The sequence below is a fragment of the Pseudopipra pipra genome, chromosome 7 (assembly GCF_036250125.1).
Source record: "Pseudopipra pipra isolate bDixPip1 chromosome 7, bDixPip1.hap1, whole genome shotgun sequence".
Lineage (NCBI taxonomy): Eukaryota > Metazoa > Chordata > Aves > Passeriformes > Pipridae > Pseudopipra > Pseudopipra pipra.
This window is the reverse complement of record NC_087555.1, coordinates 6,602,788-6,617,559: the sequence shown is the minus strand read 5'-3', so window position 1 is coordinate 6,617,559 and position 14,772 is coordinate 6,602,788. Positions and strand designations below refer to the sequence as shown.

The 14,772-nt window shown below is 37.3% G+C and overlaps 1 protein-coding gene across 4 annotated transcripts in view; it reads right to left on the bottom strand.

Moving 5' to 3' along the window:
• Positions 1 to 14,772, bottom strand: part of SPAG16 (sperm associated antigen 16) — a 385,479-nt gene that overhangs the window by 350,491 nt on the left and 20,216 nt on the right. For all 4 annotated transcript variants that reach the window (XM_064660354.1, XM_064660355.1, XM_064660356.1 and 1 more), the window contains exons 7-9: positions 13,458 to 13,575; positions 11,998 to 12,067; positions 7,006 to 7,154 (exon numbers count right to left, since the gene is read on the bottom strand). In XM_064660354.1, the coding sequence (XP_064516424.1) occupies positions 7,006 to 7,154; positions 11,998 to 12,067; positions 13,458 to 13,575 (337 nt within the window). The remainder of the gene's footprint in view (positions 1 to 7,005; positions 7,155 to 11,997; positions 12,068 to 13,457; positions 13,576 to 14,772) is intronic.

Here is a 14,772-nt window from a genome sequence, read left to right as displayed (position 1 = left end):
AAATGAAGTTTGCATCAATAGTGTCGTAACCAAGGTACCCAACACTGCTCATATCTTGGGCAGTGCATTCTAATGCCAGTTAGTGACTCTCTTTCCTTTAAAGTAATAGAGATCTTGGCAGAAGTTTAACATTCAAAAGATCATAGGAATGATCAGTTAGAGACCCTGTACCATCAGTGGCTGTAAGTACCAAACAGCTGTTAGGGAAGAAACAAGCACAACAAAACCACTCTCCTCCTTGGCCCCACAAAATTCCCAAATGATTTCCAAGAGAAACTTGAAGGTCTTGACACTTTAATTAAAGGGAAACCAAAGCATTAGTCCCAAGTTAATGAAATTACTCAATTCTGGTCTCAAATGCCAAACACTGCTGACATAACCAAGAGCTGTACAAGCACCAATCCACCTGCTTCAGGTGCTCTGCATGGAGCCTCCTGCGCTCTTGGCAAGTTCCCTCTTAACTCTTGCACAGCCAAATCCTATCAGAGATCCCAAATGAGGGAAAGCATTGCAGGAATGCCTGTGGGGTAAAGGAAACCCTTAAGCAACAGCACAACTCCCAACTCTCCCCCTTTAACAGGGCTGTCTGTTCTGAGGAAGACAGCAACAGCTATTGAGAAAAGTAAAGGAAAACAAACATTTTCAACTCTTAACATTTATGTAATTTTTTTCCTGTCTTTTATATCATCTCAGCAACACTCAAAGATAGTTTTTTAAATTAAATATTATTTCAGTAGGTCCCTCTTCCAGGAAATCAAAGCATTTGCATCCAAAAATCAGTAATTTTATTATCAGTAGTTTCTGCAAGTGATTATAGCAAGAGTGCCACTGAAGACAGACTATTATTCTAAAATCCGTCATTATTTACACTCAGAGACAGAAAGAAATATATAAATATGCAGAGCATATGTACAATTAGAGTTAGGATCAAATGCATCCTACTTCCCAACATCCTTCTGTACTGGTTTTCAGTCTTGGGGGGCTGTTACCTTATTATTCTTGGCAGCGTGCAATGGCTCAAAATAAGCCTTGTTCTTCAGCACAAAGAAACCCTTTGGATGATCTGTGAAGTAATTTTATCAAGTACCAGTGGCTTCAAGTATCAATCTATTTCTAGAAATGCATGCAATGGGTGTCTTGATTTAACAAAGCTGCAAAGATGGATGAAAAATTATATATAAGTTGTCTACAATTTGGTCTTGCAGCTATCTGAGTATTACCTATATAGCTTTATTTGTAGTTAAAATTCTTAAGCATTTTCTTATTTTCTCCCTGTCTGTCACCTTTGAACACATCTGGGAAAGCCTGAAACTAAAGCTATGATCACATTATCCACTACATTACAGAATATCATAGAAAAATTAAAACAAGAGCGTGGATGTCATCTAAAAAGAAGTTTTTTCTTTTTACCATTTTCAAGCCAGAATTGTTTAATTACAAAATATGTAACTCTTTTAAATTAAATTCCATCAAAACCAACTAAAGAACACATTTTAGGTTACATCCAGTTAATCTTGGATCACGTTCTTAACATTTGAGTCACAGAACATTAATTCCTTCTGTAGAAGGAAAGAGGCATCACATTCTGAGGATATATATTCTGTGCTGCTTAATCCCACTGTGCACCTGAGGCCACAGGACACAAAGCTGCACGTGCCATCCCCGTTCCAGAGCCACAGGCACACTCAGCACTTCCCAAATCCACACTTGCTGGTTGGCACATCATCTGCTTCCCTGTCTACAGGCACTAATGGCAGTCTTGACCCTTCCCCCAGCCCTCAAGTCTAATGGGGATTAGAAATCATTTCTTTGATATTGCTGTCCTTCAGTAGAAAGTCAAAATTCACCCACTATTTCAGAGCAAGGCTGAAAGCTGCTTCCCTTCAGGACAGTTTTTGGGGGAATATGACAGCCAGGCAGCTAAACAAACCCTCCACTGGTCAGCCAGTACACCCCCTTTCCCAAGGGGACACTGGACCTACGCTATTCCTCAGAAAAATCTGTGTGTCCTGTTCCAGTAACACAAAGTCCCCAGGCAATCTAGTCCAGTGCTTCACTGTATTTACCACCATAAATCGTTTAATCTGTCATCTGAACCATTCTTATTGAGTTTCCACCTTATTACTTCTTGTGCTAACAGGTTGTTTTGTTATTTGGTATTTTTTTGGTCTTTTTCTTTTTTTTTTAAACAGAATTCTATTTTAAGGATGCATCCTGTCTCCCCTTAGGGTTCTTTTCTGTGGACTACACAATTTCACTTTTCACCCTTCCTTTGAACACTTTCATAGATTTCTAATTATTCTTACTGCTCTAGTGTAGATGCTCCCCTTGTCTCCAGAGGAGCTGTGATCAAACTGAACACAAAACTGCAGCCAAAGCCACATGTCAGCTGAACAAAGCAAGAGGAATATTCCACAGCCTCCATACAATATTCCTGGTTTACACTGCAATATAGCTTTCAGCTATTCAGCAATATTATGGCATTTTCAAGTCATGTTAAGCTTGTTTTACACAACATACCCTACAGCCTACTCTAATTAAAAGCCATTTGATCAACACTTTCTTATCTTCTTGACCTGTATTTGTGCACTGGATCATTTTTTAAAGGCAGAGTTCTGTACCTTTTCTTACACTGCATGTTATTTATTCAGATCAATTCTCCAATAGGACAGCTTTGGAATTTTACTCCTATCCTCAGCTTCACTTGCTATTCCAACCCCACCCAACCCAGGTCTCTGTAAGTTCTGTCAGTTTATTTTCTGCTCCAATTTTCCAGGTCATTAATGACAATATATTCCAGCAAAATTCCTATTCAATACATCTGCAAACTTCTAATCTATTTTTCCTTAATTTAGAAAAATTTCTGTCAGGCCAAATTTCTACAGTTTCTCACAGGAACTATCTGTGAGACAGTACCCACAGCCTTTCTAAAAACATAAGAGCTCTTATATCTTAAGAATAAGATAAAGGTTCTACATTTACTGCTTCTCTTTTATCCATACCTCCTATCCTTCTATGGATGCAATTTAGAGTGGATTGAAATACTTTTTCCTTGCAAATCCATTTTCACAGTTACTTCTTTTCCTGGTTTCTTGCAGATGTTCAGTACAATTTCAGTTATTAACTGCCAGCTTCCTTAGGAATTTAAGTTATACTGTCCAATCTATAATTTCTTAACTTTTACTTTTTATCTCTTTTATTTCTTAGCTTTTACTTTATCCTTTTCCCTTCTTTAGACTGCAGTCTTATATCTGCATCACTGGTATTAATTTTCTCAGCTCTGTGTCTGGAGTTTTCTCATACCAGGGAAGGACTGCAGGAATAAGCATTCTCAGTACTATCTGTCAGTCATCTTCTCTGAATATCAACCCAGTGCTTTCTTAGCCACCTTATTACAAACACAAAATGATTATTTCCTTTAAAACCCTTCCTAACTATTTTGGGATCTCATCTTTCCAATTCTGTCCCCACTATGCCTGTGCTAATTTATATTCAAATAATTCAATTCAATAATCTGATTAAGCAATCATTTGGTTTCAGCTTCCCTTCTGCTTAAGAGCACAGAAACAGCAGGTCTTGTAAATTTTGTATACTTTCTTCCATAGAACTGAGGACAGGCTTGGGTTTAATATATGTATCCATGTGGTATTTCAACCCAAAATATTATTAATTACAGAAGCTGTATTTGTATGATCACTTGATTTTACTTCTGTGTTTTTAATACACACAGTGGCCCTGATTGCAAAATCTGTTCCACAGAAACAGACAATGACTTAACTCCAGAAATGGCTAGTGCACCTTTAGATAAAGTTTTACACAAGTAAAACTGCAGAAAATTAAACTGGGTTGTAATATATTATATGCAGAAATATAATTTAGTGAATATAAAGAACCTGCAATTGTCCTGCTAATTACTACTAAAAACAATCAAATTTACAATATACTCTGAGAGGAACCTGAGAGAATGAAAATATAAAAATAGGGAAAGTATATTTCCACAGCATAATGAAATTCTCATTATAAAAAGTTCTCTACAATTTTAATGACCTGCGAGTGCATTTTAATTAATTTAAATGTTTAAAGCAGTACTCTATACACATTCTTAATCTAAGAATATTTTTGCTATTGATACTGGCTTAGTAAGGACCAGATATGTAAATAGTTTAGCCTAATTGCCTGTTACTGTACAATTTAATTGAGTCTCGTAACAACAATTATAAAATCATAATAATACATTCCCTTAGAAAAAAATCCAGTTGCTTTTTCACTGTTTCACTGATAAACTTCACATCAAAAGGGACCCTATGTTTTAAATTATGTGTCAGCTTTTACAGGATATTACAAAAACACAATATATATATCTGTCCTTGAAGCAAGTGTTCTTGCTCAGCTATGAGTCATATCTGCATCTACTTTAAAGCACAAGCATTTGTTAGATCACTGTTTAGCTACAAGACAAAAAGAGAGGTTAAATCATTTCCATCACCATAGTTCACTCCTATGTAACAGTACAGTTAATGCAAACATTTATAATTTTGTCTCAAGGATACAATCCCATGACAATGTAATGGCTTTTTACTCAATATGATATAATCAAAATGTCTACATTTGAAAATTGGATTAAGGGTTCCCTCTGAACTCTAAATGTTCACCTACATTTACTGAAAAGAGCTAAACAATACTAAACAGTGAATTTTACCTAGATTTCCCATATCTTCTGTTTTCTCCATTTCGTCATAAATGAACTGTGTAAATATAGGACTTTTTAATTGTATTTATTTCTTCTGTATATTCCTCACCTGAATTCCATGAACTGACCAATTTATGCTCTCTCACTTCCTATGTAGTATAAAGAGAACTTAAATGAATCAATCTTAATACATATAAATCAATTTTACCCTCCCCAATAAAACATTTAAAGTGTTATTTTCATCACTGTAAAGAAAATAAGACTTAATGGCACACTTTTCAATGAAGACAATCCCATGCTGAATGATTTTAAGTCACACAAGACACAGCAGAATTTAAAAGATCTTTTGACATAGGTCAAAGGAGGTGGGACACCACACAAGTCTGATTCCAAATACCACAGCAACTGATCTAAGGAAGTCATTTATACCTCAGCCTTTTGACAGGAACAAATACTCAGACAACTAAACTGTTGAATAAGAATGTACTATTTTAATAAAATAAGTTGTATTAGAACCATAGTTCAATAAATGCACACTACAGGACAGAGTTCCGTGAGTATCTTTTGTTTGAAACACAATTTTATCTCACCTCTTTGCACTCTGCAAACTCATCATTCCCTCTGCCATTTATTCTGACAGCCTAAGCAACAATTCACACACACTATCCAAGGCAGTATCCTTTACTAGAGGAAAGAAAATATTTAGAAATAATAGATCCAGGAAATGTGAAGTGAAAAAGAACTATATTGTTCCATTGCTGGAAGAGATGCTAATGTCACACCTCAAGTTTTAGATTACCACTTAGTCACGGGAAAATCTAGTCCATTCAAACATGTCTATATTTTCTGATGTCTTATTTCTGGAACTACTCCAGTTTTCTAATCCATTGATTAAATAAAGACATCAGGGCCTCTGGTAGGACTCATTTGGGAAACATAAGATCTGCAGCAACACAGATGGTTGCCAGAACCAGTCAACTAACAGTGCTCATGAATTTCAAAGAACAAGAAAGAGCCAGGCAGGCTCACTGCCTGTGCAGAGTTTATATTCTGAGGGTGAAGCACAACTTCACTGAAATGTACTATAAAAATCCTGATGACTTCAGTAGAAACAGGAACAAAAAAATTATTATTTCTTGGGTTAGGAAATTTTATCTGTTCACAAGTCAAAATGAAGAGAGGAGATACCTGTAAGAGTTTAAGATGGAAGTTTTTAACCACTGGATGAAAACCAGGGAAAAGTGGAGATGGACTGGCTGGCAGGTGCCTCAGTAATATTCAGATACCAACAGGTGGGGAGACAGTACTATATATGGGGAGAAGTGGTTCAGAAAGCAACAGTAGGTAGACAGACAGACAGATGGACAGAGAGATAATTTCGGGGTTCAGGAGAAAGAAAATGGAGGAAAACAAATATAATTGTATGTTTGTCAGTGGAGAGGTGCACTGCCAATAGAAGAAATGCTCTTGCAAACCAAATAGAAACAACAATACATTACCATGGTCATACTCTTGTGGAGACAAGCAAAGACTGAAGCCAATTCCAACTATATCAGCATCAAGTCAAGATTTTTTTCCTTCCCAAAACCCACAGTTTAAACTCTAACTGTACTTCTCAAACAGAAATATACCAATGAAACAGGTTCAAGGGCTTATGAAATTTTAGGTATTCAAATGTTTACCTTGATCTGGAAAAATAAACCCCACTGTTATATCGTCAAAAAATGCAACCTCAATAAATAAACCCGTTGGAATAAAATAAGTAAAGCAAACAACTCCTTTCCACAATAAAAAATATTCAATCATTAATTAATTCTGATTTTGCACAACTTCCAGACCAAAACAGTAACACATCTCTGGTATACTCAAGTTCAGAAGCTCTGACCATTAAGAAATCACTGATTTTTTTGTCCTTAGTCTCCCAGATGATGTACCTTTTAGACCCACCTGGAACAGACAGTCTGAAATGCTTGAAAAGTTTCAAATACTACAGAACAGATCAGGATTTCTCAAGTCACAAAAGAAACACAACAGAGCAAGAAGCATTTATAGCCAATGCTCTTCCTCTGCAGGGTGATTACATCAGATTCTCAAAAAGGATCTTGCTAGCTTCAACTATTCAGAGTTCCTATAATTCCCTGAAATATTAATTGCAATAAGAACTCATAATGAAAATAAACTTGTTACCTACCTTTCCTATTTACTTCTACTAAGTTTGGCTTCTTTTAAACACATTGGACAGGCATCTTTCACCACAGCTCAGTACCAGTTTAAAGTGGATTAGATACTGAGCAACTGGAAAGAACACTATGTACCTTCAGATGGCTCTTGTCCATCTTCTTCTCTGCATCTTTGACTGGATCAGATGAACAACTTGCAGCAATAATGATTTTCTGCTGCCTGGCTTCCCGAAGAGCTTTCTGGGTGGGACCTTCAAAGTCTTTCTTCCTTGTACAATCATGGACTACAAAGTAAAACCAATAAAAATATCATCAGAATGCTTTTTACTTACTCTTTTGGAAGATCTCTTTACTTAATATTAGGTAGACATGTGAAATTATCAAAGAAATACCATTTTAAATAAAGAGATATTGAGGTTACTGTGCCATCCATATAAAGTATTCCAAGACCACGTGTAGCTCTGCTCCACAAATTATTTTGGGTTGATCTGATTTAGCTTACCCAAAGGGTACCCTAGGCTTTGCCCCAAAAATGCAGCAGCCTTGCAGTATAGAGAGAGTCACAGTGAAACGGGGGCATTCTTTCATGTCCCATAGAACCAGGAGAAATATCAGCTCCCTGCACATCCTACCCAATATCCATCACCAATGCATTATTCTGATTTACAGCCCACATTTCCTTTCGCTTCCCTGCACTGTCTCCCAACCCACCTTTCCAACAAGGAATTATTCATGATTTGGTAACTCAAAGAAATCCTACCCAGGTAACAGCTGTAAATCAAAGAGGTTGAAAGGAACAGGAGCAGGAGCACAGCCCATGTAGAGTACAATACAATGCATCTGCCATGAGCTGGCAGAAAGGACACTGTTCTCTGACAGTCCTTGTATTGGCAGCTCACACATGTCCAATACAGTCCTTTGTGATCCCTGTATCTTGTTGCAATGCTCTGTTAGATGTACATGGATCTATAAGAAAAAAAATGTAAAACTGAATTCCAACAGTGTTTGGGCGCTGTTACATCCCTCCAGTTCCTGGGGAAAAAAAAAATCTCTGCTTGAAAAAACACATTATACAACTAAAATCCAGACTAAAACAAATGTACTTCACACTACCCAATTCTAAATGCTTGCTCTTGTAAAATGGTTTTATGAATGCAAACTTGCTGACTTAAAAGGTGGAAAAAAAATCCCACTCCCTCCACTCTCGAGGCAAAAAAGGCAGATCAAGCAAACACAAAACCTCCTTGTATACTCAACCTGAGCAAAGCTAGAATTAATGGAAAGAACTGTGCCTGGATTAACAAAACATCTGTATTCTCACTGCTTTAAAAGTTACAGCCACTGTCACAGATACCCTGAATAATTACTTTCTCTAAGGAACGGTACACAGCAAAATTGGTTTATATATCAAACACTTGCTACTCACTTAGTAACTGCTATCTACTAACATGTTGCTCACAGATCTTTGGTTTGTTGGTGTTTCTGAAATACATGTAAACTAAGAGTTATGACAGTTGAAGAGCTTTAAAAGTCAATAACTATTACCAAAACAAACAAAAAAAAAAGGAACAACTTCCAAAGATGTGTTGCACTAAGAAGCCAACAGCTCATGTTTACACACTTTCTATTCTGGTGGTGTTGTACAGGGAATGGGGACAAACAGGCCCAAGCACTTCAACGGGTGCATTTTAAATTTCTTTTTGCATGACCTTCTAACTGCAATTGCATCAGACAAAAGAAAGGAAAAGCACAGTTAACAGTCTCAGCAATGAGTTAATTCAACCATGAGTAAAGAAACTCGAGTTCAACTTTTGAATATAATTGGATAATAAATAAGCAGCTGTTGTTTTTAGGAAATATAAGAAGAGTACTGAGCAAGTAGCAGTTTTATAACATGTTTATAGAACCAGCTGTTACAGCAGCATTCACTTTGGTTTATAAGAAACTCAGAATCAACAATGCTTAATTCCTGCAGGAAAAGGTGGTCTTTTCTCAGAGCACCACTTAACACTGTGTTTTGATCCATAAGTAACAGTGTGAGAGCTCTGTTAATATACACCAATAACCTAAATAAAATATCAGCTCTCTCTCTGGTAATTTGATTCCTCTATGTATGATCTTGCTATCATATCAGGAAGGACCAGATTTAAAACAAAAATAGTTTTAATGCAAATCTTCTTAAAAAAAAATAAATCAAAAATTACTTTTTAAGAAGTAATCTGAACTCAAAATACAATTTTTCTTTCACAGCTGATTTCTGAGTGACCATAGGAGAGAGAAAACCAGTCCACGAGAGGACAAAGTCCTCATCAGAACTGTTAACTAGTTCCTCTCCAACTACTACATCTTCTTCATATCAGCTTGAAACAAGCAAGGCAAGAATTAGGAAATAAAACTCAGGTTCCTTTAGGGGTTTTAAAAATTATTACGAGTTTTTCTCTTGAAGGTTTTGTGTACAAAACCAAACAGCAGCTTGACAATGAGACAGCAAAAAACTCCTAGTAAATAAATTACATGCTCTGTATTGTGGATTCTCTCCTATCCTCTTCAATTGCTTGAAATGCACCAGGCTGAAAGCTCCTACGTCAAATGCCTGAGTAATAAAGTCCAGAATAGTTGACCTAAATTTAACATTAAATATGGTTAATTTTTTTCTACCTAGCTGCCAGACACAAATTTACAGTGCAAACTCATGGTGAATATTAAGAAGCTTCCCTTTGTTCTTTATTGTGCACTATACGACTCACTCAAAAAAAGCAACTCTAAACAAAAAAACAAACCCACGGTCACAGAATGGTTTGCATTGGAAGGGACCTTAAAGCCCATCCATTGCAATCCCCTGCCATGGGCAGGGACACCTTCCACTAGCCCAGGTTTCTCAAAGACCCATCCAACCTGGCCTTGAACACTTCCAGGGATGGGGCAGCCACAGCTTCTCTGGGCAACCTGTGCCAGAGCCTCACCACCCTCACAGTAAAGAATTTCTTCCTAACAGCTAATTTAAACCTACTCTCTCTGTTTGAAGCCATTCCCCCTTGTCCTGTCACTACACACCCTTGTTAAAAGTCTTTCTCCAGCTTTCTTGGACTGGATGTGCAGAACCTCCCAATTCAGCAAACCTAAAACCAACCAAAAGCCACTCAGTGCCCTTGAGCCAAAGGCAGCATTCCAGGTGTTCCGCAGGCACGTCAGGCTGTGGGACAGAGGCAGCAGCAGGAGCAGTGAAGGGCAATCCCTGCTGCTGGGCAGAGCCACCCTCCGTCCTGCAGGCTCTGCACTGCAGTGAAAGCAGACACTTGGCCAGCAAAGGCACCTCACCTTGGCCAAGGATCACTTGGCACTGAGCAGGCACTGTCTCCTAACCAGAACACACAAGTGCAGAAGAGTCAGCAACGAACAAATGCAGCTGTAGGTCAGCTTACAGCACAGATTTGCAGCTGCAACAGCACCAGTTCCTGCCAAACTAACAAATTTAGAGGAAAGTGAAGCCAACATTTCTCCAGTATCCAGGCACTGCTTGTTTCTCAAGGCTGCATTTATCCTGTCTAGGAATAGAAAAAAATCAAGAGGCAACAGAACATGATCATCTTTCAAGAGGCAGCAGAAAGTATTTGGATAAGAGACAATATCACCCACTGAGACATGAGTATGACCTACAGAGTGCAATAAAAATTATGTACTATTAGAGGACAAAACACTGAAAAGAAATGAATTGAAATACTGATTAATTTATGATACCCAAGATATGAAGCAAATTAAGATTTGTACAAGCATGCGGGTGGCTGATGAGCTTAATTTCTGTTGGAGACTGAGTGACAAGGGGCTTTTCATACAATTATTTATCAAGTGGCTCCCCTGCTTGTCACTTTTTGGTGTTATAAAGTGCTCTTAAGATTTTTGGAGAATAAACAAGAGTGAACAGCCAGAGAGTAGTTTTTAGAATCACTCAAACAACAAATAAAAGTATGTTTAGTACAAAAAGGAGACAGATGGGGCATCCACACTGTAAGACACGAGCATGGGAAAGAACCCACACTATATATCCTCAAGTCAGAGTCTATTTTAATAGTCAAGGAAATGCTTTTTAAGCCTCTTCTCTCAACCACAAACAGAAAAACACAAAAAGAAACCAAACATGTTTATGTGGCTACTATTCTTTTTCTCAGTTTTGTCTTTTCTAGAAGAATTTTACACAAAAAGAAGTTACCTCCATGAACATGGGAACTAATGAAACAAACTACAAAACAAACAGATATTTAAATTGGCCCAATTGGAACAAATGCTTCACCTGGAAGTTGTATAATAATTTTAGGGTTCTCTCATTTCAAATAAACAGCAATCTCTGATGGGAGTCCTGCTCCTGACTACAGCAGGCAAATAAAGACTTTGTTGTCAGAGGATGGAGCTCACCATTTACCCTTTTCATAATCTTATTTATTTTCAGGAGAATTTAAGAAATCTTTTTTTTTTTTTGAGACTTATCTTACTAGCAAATGTAGCTGCAATGGGAAAACAGGTTCCAAATTATTGGTGGGAGTGATGCTCTCAAAGAATGTGATAGCATGACCTTCATTTACTTAGGAAAACAGAGGTGTTAAGGTTTCTCTGATGGAGCTAGAAAAAGTAATGTAATATTTACACAGGGAAGCAGTGCAGTAACATACAGATAAAGATATTATTCCAGTAGGTATTATATCACCTTAGCAACCTTCTGTAAAAATGAGACATGCTAAAATAAGAGGCTGGATTTCATAACACCAGCATTTTCAAAATGCTTCCAGACGCCCATATGCACCATCTTAAGAGAGAGATAAGAAACAACATACACCCCCCAAAAAAAGGGATATTAGTGGATGCAATAACAAAACCAGACACAAAATTGCTTCCTAGGGCAAAGTCCTTTCCAAGTTACAAACTCTATATTGCCTTCAGCAGTCTCACTCTCCTTAGTGAAGACATTTCAGAATAAAACACTGAAATGACAAAGCTGCTGCTCCGACACCCGGTCAGCTGATAAAACGTTTACAATGCAAGTATTTTTGATTTACTGTTACACCAGATTTTGAAATGCAGTACAACAACACAAAATCCATGACCAGTCTGAGTCTGGTGATGGGAATATTTTACCTTTTGCCTCAGAAATCTGCTTAACACCTCCGGAGTCTAAATTTTCTAACACAGCCTGCAAACCTGTAACCTAATTTTAAAAAGAGAAAGAACAAGAGAAGGGAGTGTGAAAACATTGCTTTTGAGGAATCTGTTCACAGCACACACCATTTATGCCTGTGTAGTTAATAAATTTCATCTATCACTTTTTACTTTAGATTATTGTCTCTAAGTTATGAAAATTACTCCTAATTCAAGATTTTGGAAAGACCCAGGAAAACAATGCTGTAAAATACAACCACCCAGAATCTCTCACTTTTACAGCTCTACTAAAACAAAGCAGTCATACAGAATACCAGGGCTCTGACTGCACCAGCAACTTTTAGCCACTGCTGTCACTGCACTGATCTCTAATTTAATGGCACACTATGACCAACAGCTTTGTCATAACAAAATGTCACAAAATATGGTGTTACGTGTTACAACCAGTCACCGCTCTGGAATGAGCACAGTTCATGTCTGCAAAAGTCTTACATATGTCCCTGAAATTTCATAGCATTGGAACTTTCAATGTTTTGTACTCCTGATTCAGCATAACTCTATATGGACAGTAAACTTCCATTTTCTATAGGGCATTTGCTTTTATTTATTGAAATTTCAAACATATAATTCTCAGTGTTTTAAAAGTAAGCCCTCAGGTGACCTGAGAAAAATTGGAGGCAGAGGAAAGGAGGAAATGAGAGATGAAGACTATCAGAAGAAAGTCCAAGCATGGTAAATTCCTTTTATGTTACCCACATATGGTACTGCTGAAGTGCATTTGCTTAAGGTATGTTTGGTTTTATTCCCCCCCTTCTTTTCTTGCACAAACAACATATTAGTTAAACACACGCAAGATAATTTTCTGTTTTTCATCTATCCTATCTGTGCTTATACTACTTCCTGCCTTAGGGGCAGAATATCTCAAATACCAACCTATATATCAGATAAGATTATAGGAATAAAATATTACTCTATTATTCCACTCCAGACAGAAAAACTGTCTCTGATCTCCTGATGTATTTTTTTCCTAAGCCAGTAGGTCATTCTGGGATATATTTTGGAAAAAATGAAATGATAAACAGTAATAAAGAAAGTTTAAATAAGCTATTTGCAAAGGCACAGATGGCAGCATGTGAATCTGTGTGACCATCACACCCTTCCTTAAGCTTCCACACAAAAAGTGTAACAGGGTCTGCACGTGGCTGACTCAGGGAGAGCAGCACTGAGCAAGTACAGACTGAGAACAATTCCTCTGTGGCACTAAAGTTTCACATACATTCAATGGTAACATTTCACCAAATACCATGAAACCCACAAAATATTCTGCTTCAAACTACTCCATAAGAGGATTGTTTTATCAGAAATATCCTGTCTATTTACCCAGTAAAAAGCAAAAGCATTCCTTACAGCCCTGTGAGTGGTGTTCACCAGAGTTTTACCTGCCCCACTGCTTTGTCTCTCTCCAAACTAGTTAACATCTTCTGCTTCAGCATAGTCTCATATTTTTCAGACAGCTGCTTGAGCACTGGTTCATAGGATGCATAATGTGCCTTCAGCCTGAGGACGAGAGGAGGAAAAAATTATTGCTCACAGATGAGTGAAATCAGAGATTTGTGTCTGCATAACTTCTCCCCTCCCCAAATCAAAGAGCAGAGGTTCCAAAAGGTCAACACTGAGGAGACAGCAAAGCTATTGAGTGTGTAACCACCCAACTGCAAGATCACAAGAGAAAAAAAACCAGCAAAAAACCTCAGATCGATAAGAGGGTTCACAGCTTGTTTGGTTGTATCTTAAAACAACCCATCTAATTGTGACCTATTCTTAATCCTTCATACACAAACTGCACAATAATGTCTGCTAATTTGTTTTCTTGCAGATGGATGGTATTTCTTTGGAAGAAAGAGAATTACAGCTGTTATCTGATTACCGAATAAGATCCTCATCTAGACAAAACAGACTAGGATCAGTATTTCTTTCTTCACTGCATATTACACTGAGAATACTTAACTACTTTAATTCCTCAGACCAGAAGACTCAGATATAGAATCTCTCAAGAGAAACACGTGACACAGCTCCAAAACCACTGCATTCTGCAAGAAGCTGAATCACAGAGGACAAATCAGTGCTCTCTTGCATTAGCATGTTGGCATTTCAAGGTTGAACATGCAGAACACACAGCTGCCATTACATGCACTGACTGACAACAGTACCAACAAAACTGTGTGAATTAATTGGAGCTGAAGATGTAAGCCACTCCTCAGCATTATTTTAAAGCAAGAGCTGGCATAAACATGTGCAAAGAAGAGATTCTAAATTCAGCTCATTTTTAAAAATGAAATTACTATAACTCAGTACCGGTGGACTGGTTTGGATTTCTTTGCAACCAAAGCAAGATAGCAAGTTTCATACTGGAAGTTCAAGATAACAGAAAATGCCAATTATGGGAATCATGAATAAAAAGGTTCTGAACTCTGTGTGATACCAGTTACCCTTAAAATGGGCAAAGGTTCCAAAAAAAAAATAAATAAATTACATATTCACGGCAAAAGATCTCGGTAAAAGAAAATCTCATTTATATTTCCAACTATAAAAATGCTATGAATTTATTAATGCCACATCACAACATAGAAAATACACCAAAAAATAATTCTAAATTCTTTGAGCAATGTGGCAGAATAGTCAGATGAAACTGCTATTTACCAGGACATTAACTAAATGCACTTCAAATTCCACAACGTTATCTCACTGCCAGGC